The 9063-nt window shown below is 38.0% G+C and overlaps 1 protein-coding gene across 1 annotated transcript; it reads right to left on the minus strand.

The window, feature by feature from the left end:
- Positions 1 to 717: 717 nt before the first annotated feature.
- Positions 718 to 8648, minus strand: ndufv2 (NADH:ubiquinone oxidoreductase core subunit V2). The gene is made up of 8 exons (XM_023273765.3): positions 8491 to 8648; positions 6374 to 6436; positions 4513 to 4575; positions 3822 to 3938; positions 3545 to 3713; positions 2712 to 2821; positions 963 to 1039; positions 718 to 881 (listed from the first exon to the last, which is right to left on the minus strand). The coding sequence occupies exons 1-8, from the start codon at positions 8530 to 8532 to the stop codon at positions 788 to 790; spliced, it is 735 nt and encodes a 244-aa protein (XP_023129533.1). The 5' UTR covers positions 8533 to 8648; the 3' UTR covers positions 718 to 787.
- Between the last annotated feature and the right edge of the window lie 415 nt (positions 8649 to 9063).

Below are 9063 nucleotides of genomic sequence, written 5' to 3' on the forward strand. Positions count from 1 at the left end.
CTGTCTTACTAAAGTTTTCAAATCTGTCAAAATAATCACAATATGACCTTTTTTTTTGCATCATTCATTCTGTAGAAACTAGCAAACTGCACAAAACTCTTGAATAACATGAATGAAGATCTAATATGTGACGGACGTATTGAATTTTCCCAACAGTTGTATTATTTGCCATTCTCTCATTTTGTTTATTTTAATCAGAAGATTCCTTTAAACAAGCAGGGGACAATTTCACGTCTCATAGTGGCTCAGAATGAAAACTATTGAAGTAAACATATTTAAACTTGTCTTTAATGACCATTTTAAACTGCTATAAGCTTGTTGCAGACGTGTTGGCTCATCGTTAGGACCAGTCACACTTCTGCTGATTTCTAAATGCATCAGTCGGTATAAAGACGATGATTCATACTCAACTAAATCCCTTTCTAAGCCCACCAGAGAAGGCTGGTAGACAGTGGAAACTGTGACATAACAGTCCTTTCTTCCACAACACGGCATCATGGGAGAAAGTTAGGTGATATATAAATTTATTTTTAGATTTTTGCCTTTATTAGAACGGAGCTGAGTGCAGTTTTATACCTGTTTAACGACATATCAAGCATGTAGTTTCGTAGAAAAGAAACGACAGTGTCTAACTGATAAAACCTAATCTGTACATTAGCTCTGCCTACAGTTATCTTCTTCTTGTTGGAAGAACTAAATGACACGCTGACGCCTTAGGAACATGTACATGAACAGTTTATTTACACAATATGTTCAAGTTAAACAGCTTCAGCAGCTCCTAAAACGTCTACAGGTCTGATCTTACACCAAACCCTGGTCCTTTAGGAGGCTCTGTCAGAGAAGTCAGTCCCCCCGCCGGCTCACAGGAGAAACGACCGCCCCTAAGAGAGAAATTAAACACGTCTTTTTGTGAAATATCAAAAAATAAACGCATTAATTCACTATATGCAGTGTGGATATACCTGGGGCCTGGTGGCGGGACTCTGCCGGCTTTAAGTTCATCAATAATGTCCTCGATATCCTTCGGTGTGAGGTCCTCCTGGAAACAAAACAATGAGAAGAGAACGGTGAAGGTTTCACATCCTGCATGAACCTTTATATCCCCATTAAGTTTCAAAGAAAGGGACAAATTTGGGAGGAGATTTTTCTGTAATTAATAGTGCTTTGTGATGATTAGACCTCATTCTGTCTCAGCTGTCAAAGGGACCACATTTCCCACAACAATAACCTTTTTCCATTTTAAAAGTCACTGATAATAGATTTTACCTGCAGTATCCCCAAACAACAACAGATAATTTAGTGCTGCCCATCATTCATTCTCAAAAATACATCAGATACGGCAATAGTCACTTGTTTTGCTATACAGGAGGTCCTCGGTTTACAACGTCCTCGACCTACTGCGTTATGTCAGAACTGGTTAGGTGGAACTAGTTGATGAGCAGAGTGGATGAATACGTCGTCACGCGGCGCTATTAGAAGGCTTTGTTTCCATTCTCTGGTTGTACGCCACCTTGGATTGTGCTACATTCACTAACTTTTTGCCCTTCATTCCGCCGTTGACGTTGTAAAGGACGAAGTGTTTCCACATGTCTGCTGTTAAATCAGAAGGAGCTGTTTGGATCTGAAGGCGAGGTGGGTGGAGGTCAGCCAGGTTTGTTTTCCACCGCTCCAGGTGTGCATCTCAAAGTGTCCCAGTGATGACACGTACCTCACTTCTTAGTTCCACCTTATTTAAATTATTATTTTTTTATGTATTACTTTCATGAACAGATTTAAAGAACTGAAATTTGTACGTTTGTGAATCAATTCAGATTCGTCCACATCTGAACTGCCATGCATCTCGAATTCCCCTCGGGATTAATAAAGTATCTATAGTCTATTTATTTATATCTCTCTATAATCTATCTATCTATCGTCTATCTATCTATAGTCTATCTATCCATCTATCCGTCCATCCGTCTATCTTATCCATCTATCGAAGAATCGTGAATTTCCCCCACCCATACTTGGGAGCCATAATGAAGGGCAACAAGTTAGTGAATGTAGCACAATCCAAGGTGGAGTACAACCAGAGAATGGAAACAAAGCCTTCTGATAGCGCCGCGTGACGACGTATTCATCCACTCCGCTCGTCAACTAGTTCCACGTAACCAGTTCTGACATAACGATGAAATGCTGTAAGTTGAGGATGTCGTAAACCGAGGACCTCCTGTAATATACAAAGACTGTGCAAAACCCCGTCCTGCTTTCCTCTTGGTGTGAACACGTCGTACCTCTCCTCACTCTAGCAATCACACCTCAGCAGATTGAGGCGCTGCAGAACATTCCTCCTCTCGGAGTCGTATTTTCTTTAATTAGGTCACTCGCATGTGCTTGGCTTGCAATAACTGAATTTCCCTTTGGTATTTAAGTGCAGAATTAGTTTCATATAACATCTAACCAAAAAACCCAGAAAGAAAACTTTTCACATCACATCTGGCTCCTGAAAGTAATCTGCCTTCACGCACGAGACGCCATTTGTCATCCCGTCATTATTATTATTATTAATCTAACACTGACTGTCTGGCATGTGTTCCACACCTGCACCGGCTTCCAGAGGGGAAAAGGTCTAGAAATAGTGCTGACAGACGTATCCTCTGCAGAAATTCTTCACAAAACTCATCTGAGTGTTTAATCTGATTTGTTAATGTAGTTACAGCGTCTGGACTCACATAGTAGTTGTCGTTGATCTGGACCATGGGAGCGTTCACACAGGCGCCCAGACATTCCACCTCTATCAGCGTGAACATCTTATCGGCGGTCGTCTCTCCAACCTTGATACCTGCAGAGAAACAAATGAAGAAATGAACAAACCATCTGCAAATACGGCTATAAACCAGGGGTGTCCAACATGCGGCCCGCAGGCCAAAAGCGGCCCTCCAGAGGGTCCAATCCGGCCCTCAAAGTATAAATACATATATATCAGTAAAACTGTAAAATCCTCTATGGTTCAGTTCTAGATGACTAAATGTTGTGTTCCTTTGTCGACACTCTGCGATCTGGAAGTTGTAATGTGGAAATGATAAACTGAGGCTGAATGCTGCTGAAATTGAATTTATTTTTCTGAAGAAATTTCAGGTTGTTCATGATGTCTTGTAAAAAGATAACTCATTAAATGTGAACCTTTTTGCACTAAAACAAAGGAAAAATGTGGAGTTGTGGTTATTTATAGGTTATTATGCTGTGATTTAACTGGTCTGGTCCACTGGAGATCAAACTGGGATGAATGTAGAACCTGAACTAAGATGAGTTTGACACTGCTGCTATAAAACCTGCCTCTGTTAAATGTCACACGGATTGAAGTATTCTGGCAGTTTTCTGGCTTCATTCCACTTCTTGTGTGTCTTCTTGTTTACTGTTAAATACCACTGACAACTGTATATTTACATATTTGTTCCCGATCTCTGTTTATCTCAAACGCACACAATTAAAAAAACTGTTTATTTGCATCTGCGTTCTGATGTCTTTGTTGGTTTCTCGGTGTAAAATGGAAAACTCCTCTCACCCAGTTTGTTCTGGATGGCCTCCAGGATGCTGTCTGAGTTGCAGAGCATGCAGGGTGTCGTCGTGCAGATCTGGATGAAGTATTTTCCCACGGGCTGACGCAGGAACATCGTGTAGAACGTTGCTACCTCGTACACTCTCATTGGAGCCACTTCCAGCACCTCGGCCACCTGAACGGAGAGAATTCCAAACATGATGTGAACAACACACCGCCGTGTCACAAAAATCTCATCCAGCTGATGCTAGCTGAAAACCAAATAGCAGAAAAATGAATGTACCTTGTTCATGGCGGAGATGGGGAGCCATCCATGCTGCCTCTGGGCTACGTCCAACACTGGGATGGTCGCTGCTTGCTTGTGTCCTTCAGGGTACATCGAAATGATCGCCTCAATCCTCTACAGAGAGAAAGAAAGAGACACGCACAAAGTAACTACAAAAACTGCAAAATGACCATAGAACCACACAAAATGACCACAAAACACCTAAAATGATCACAGACAGACTGAAAACAGCCACAAAGAGACGCAAAATTACCACAAATGCACAAAATGCCCAGAAAACGGTCTGAAAATGACCAAAAAAGAAAATGAGCAAAGGTACACAAAACTACCACAAAAAGAAACAACATGACCACAAATATGCACAAAATGACCACAGAAAAACACAAAATGACTCAGTGAGAAAAAAATGACACGAAATGACCACAGAAAAACACAAAAAGATTCAGTGAGACAGATAATCACAGACACAAAATGACAAGAGACACACAAAACAACTACAAAAAATTACAAAATGACCACAAAAATGCACCAAATGCAACTGCCTTAATATAAGCAAGAATTAATCAGGTATTTCAGATTACTTACTTAAGACTAACACTAAATATATATTAAAATGATCACATAAAAGTTGGGAATATCTGCTATCACTACCAGCTTCAGTCGCATTCCCCACAGATTCCAGTCGTACCTTCTTGTTCTCCTCGGTGAACTCAAACGGAGTATCCGGGTTGTTGTCTGGGGTGTCTCTGTGCTGAAATACGCAGAAATAGAATCACATTAGAGAACAGCTAACACTGTTAACTCTAAATACATAACTGCCCTAATCATCTTCAGAGTCAAACCGCCAGCTTCTATTACGGCTGAATTTTTACTCAACAACCACCATTTTAAAGTGGCAGTAACAGGTTTATGAGCAGCTAACAGCATCTGATAAAATATGAACATTGCTTTTCTGGAAGGGAAACAGGTGCTGCTGTAGGAAAGACTGAACACTGATGAGAATTATTTCTGATTCTGCACACACTGCCCCCTGGTGAGCAGCAAATATCTTTTCTGCAAATAAGGAAAAGCACATCAAATTTAACCCTCCTATTGTTTTCATTTACAGGCACCAAAAAATAATGTTTCCTTGTCTGAAAAAAATCCAAAATGTCAGCAAAAAAATTCCCCAAATGTCTGAAAATTTGCAAAACCTTCAGGGAGAAAATTCCAATAATTCCTTAAAAGTTTCCCTTAAAAGCTTTATTTAAGAAAAAATCCCCCAAATTTGGCAAGAAAATTCTTGGAAATATTTTCATAAAATGAGTAATAATCATCCAAAAAATCCTAAAAATATCTAAAGTGATTCCATATATATATCAGTAAAACTTCAATTTTTTTCTTTAAGAACATTCAAATAAAAATCATGATTTTTTGGGGGGGATGTTCTTAAGAAACATTTTTAACATTTCTTGTTTTCCACCAAAAAATGTTCAAAGATTTCCCAAAAATGTTGAAAATGTGGACATCAGAAGTTTCCCTGTGGAAATATATTTTTTTCCCACATTTTCAAACTTTAAAACGGGTCAATTTGACCCGCAGGACGACACGAGGGTTAATGTTACACAAAAACGACATTCCTGATGGATGCTAAGTGATGAAACCGAAGCATGTTTCCACTACATGAGAACGTCATTTCTTTGTGCTGCTCTCTGGGTAAAGTAGGAGCGTCTGGAATAAATAGACACCTCTGAGGTTGGACCTCATATTGAAATATTATGCAGAGGTCAGATTTTCACATTGCTTTGACATAACTACAGCTGGACCGACACCAGGTGAGCAGTAAGAAAACGTAGCAGTGACACAGATTTAGACTCTACAGGAGGTCCTCGACTTACATCAGAGATCAGCTCCGACTGATCTAAGTCGATTTTTGGCATAAGTCGGAATACAAAAACGTAAACAAATCAGTTCTTCATAAAAGTCATGAATACCAACGACTTTCATGCATGTATGAATCATTTTACTAGAAGATAACAGAATATTATAACGGACTGATGTTGTTGTTGATGTTGAGGTTTCAATGATTACTGTTCAGTTCCAGATTTACCAAATGTCAGTGAACGTGCCATGTTTAGTTAGCTCATCTCTGTTTTGTTTCTTGATTTTGTTGTTTTGGGTCTCGTATTTGTCATTTTGTTTCTTGTTTTTGTTGTTTTGGGTCTCGTTTTTGTCATTTTGTGTCTCGTTTTTGTCATTTTGTGTCTAATTTTTGTCATTTTGTGTCTCGTTTTTGTCGCTTTGCATCTAATATTTGTCATTTCGTGTCTCGTTTTTGTCGTTTTGCATCTAGCTTTTGTCATTTTGTGTCTCATTTTTGTCTTGTTTTTGTTACTTTGTCTTTTTTAAAGTAAAGTACTAGATTGCTCATTGTTCTTTTGTCATTTTGTGTCACAGTTTTGTAACATTTTGTCCTGTTTTTGTTGTTTTCTGTCTTTTTTTTGTCAGACTTTCATCGTTTTTTTTCTTCTGCACATTTCGAGCCTTAAAGCAGGGAAAGAGAAACTCACCACAAAGATGCCACCAGCTCCAGCACGGACAGCAGACCGATGCAGACTCCTGACCTGCCTGGCCTGGAAGACAGAAGACGAGGGGACACTGATCACAGCACTGAACTAAAGTTTCTGTTTTAAATTAAGAAATGAAGAATCTGAAATGTTTCATACACTGCAAACGTTGCAGGATTGATGATGCCTGACTTAAAACAAGAAACTACCTGAATGGAAGAGTAAGAATAACTAAAAAGAGTGATGTTGCTCCTGTCCTCCATCAGAGAGAAGGTTAGGTCCCTAAATAATCCATAATTAAATGAAAATAATCTACACTCTAAACAAGATTGCAAACTACAAAACAAGCAATTGCCAGTCACTTAAACAACATCAGACGTAACTGAACTAGTCAGAAGCTCAGACTGTCACACTTTGACATAAATGTAGGGATGTAACTGAGTGGTTTTTTTTGTTTGCCATTTAATCTGTCAATTATTTTCTAAATTTATTGATCAGTTGAAGTCGATAAAATGTGGGAGAAAAGAGAAAAAACTCAAGATGAGTTCCTCAAAAATGTTTTGTGCAGAACCCTGAGATAATCAGATAGATAGATAGATAGACTATAGATAGATAGATAAATAGATAGATAGATAGACAGATAGATAGACTATAGAAAGATAGACTATAGATAGACTATAGATAGATAGATAGACTATAGATAGACTATAGATAGACTATAGATAGACTATAGATAGATAGATAGATAGATAGATAGACTGTAGATAGACTACATATAGATAGATAGATATAGATAGATAGATAGACTATAGATAGATAGACTACAGATAGATTATTTATCCTGAAGGAAATTCAAAATGTATTCAGCAGTTTACATTCAACAAAAATAACAAAAAGACAAAACAGGCAGGTTAGTAACACTAAAGGTTAGTACATAACTCTTAAAAAAAACTAGTTGTACAATACTATAAACAAAACACTTCTTATTTTAAAATCTATACAAATATTAATAGTATTAAAAGTCAATAAACAGTATTTACACCTTTCAAGGCACCATGATTTAAAGTGGTTTAAAGTTTGCTATCATAGAGGAGTCCAGACACCAGGAAATAATTTAATAGTTAACGACTAACCGATTATTATTATTGTATTTAATTGTAACAATTATTTTATCAAAACACGGGAGACTCTTATTCATCATAAATATGTTTTGTGCTCTAGTTTTGGAATAGACAAGCATGAAAATCACACAAACACATTAATTTTCATAAACATTTTAGGTGCAAAATAAAGGTCTTGACTGTTTTTATTTTTTTGGTCCCTTTGGAACTTTTTTGTCCAATTGTTTGTTTCTTTTTCGTTTTCAGGTTCATCATGTTTTGTAAAAAGATGATTCCTTAAATGTGAACATTTTTGCACTAGGAAATATTAGGAGTTGTGGTTATTTATAGGTTATTATGTTCTGACTTTACTGGTCACTTGAGATCAAATTGGGCTGAATGTGGAACCTGATTAAAATGAGTTTGACAGCCCTACTGTAAACCCTTGTATTAAAAAGTGCTCATTAAATAGTGCTATTATTATGATTAGTACATGTTTATACAGCCTTCATTAATAGAAACATGGGAGAGGCATCAGACTTCTATCAATTTTATACTTCTATTTAATGCTATATCCCAGATTTATTAAATCTACAAACAGCTCACACAGTATGGGAAGAATTCTCAGTAAAATTGAAGACTACCAGTGATTTAAATGCCTGTAATTTGCCATAACGTTCAGCAATAACACTCGGTTGTCTCACAATATCTACTAAGCTACGTGTTCTAACACGTTCAGTCATCCAACCACAAAAAGTAATTGCAACTGCCACACAAACAGGCACAATAAGTCCATTCCAGTGTGTAAATTCTCGTTTGCATCGCACATTTTCCCTGCGATCACCTTGTAAACAGCAGGAAGCTAAGTTAGCCGGCATGCTAGCGTTACCCAACGGTCAGTTAGCTTAGCCTTAGCCTCCATTTTATGCCCTTGTGAGGAGTCACGGCTTTTTATCTACGAACTGTCGAAAACGTCGTTCAAACTCTCGCCCAGAACCGTGAGAAATACGACAACCATACCGCCTGGGACGCTGCGGAGCGAACAGCCGCAGCCAGAAACATCTTTTGAGGCTTGAAGTCGGGTCCCGGTGTGTTCAGCTAACGGACCGCAGCAGCAACTCGATTAGCACGGTCTGACGCACGACGCAACGTACGTCAGTCGCTGCGCCGGTGAATCGATCCCAGATCTGAGTTTGAGCTCCAAAACAACAGATGATCGGGTGCAGAGTTATTTGGACATCTCCACAGAGCTGTTAAATAAACTGATGGGTAGGATTTCTAGGGACAAATATTACAAAGTGTTTGATTTTAAATACACGTTTCTACATGTGATAATAAGGAAATGGGTCAATATATAATTGAGGGACTTTTTAGTTGACATTTTAGTGATATCCAGTCATTTTTATTAATAAGTGACTGCTTCCATAATAAATAATGATGGAATTTGTAAAGACATGATCATAATGAGCATAAAAAACATTAGTTTTATGTCAGCTTGAATCATTTCTCATCATTTTGGATCATTTTTAAGTCTTTAGGATAATTTTCGAGTCATTTAGGACAAATTTCATGTCATTCTGGACAAATTTTCTG

Source organism: Amphiprion ocellaris, chromosome 10 (assembly GCF_022539595.1).
Source record: "Amphiprion ocellaris isolate individual 3 ecotype Okinawa chromosome 10, ASM2253959v1, whole genome shotgun sequence".
Lineage (NCBI taxonomy): Eukaryota > Metazoa > Chordata > Actinopteri > Pomacentridae > Amphiprion > Amphiprion ocellaris.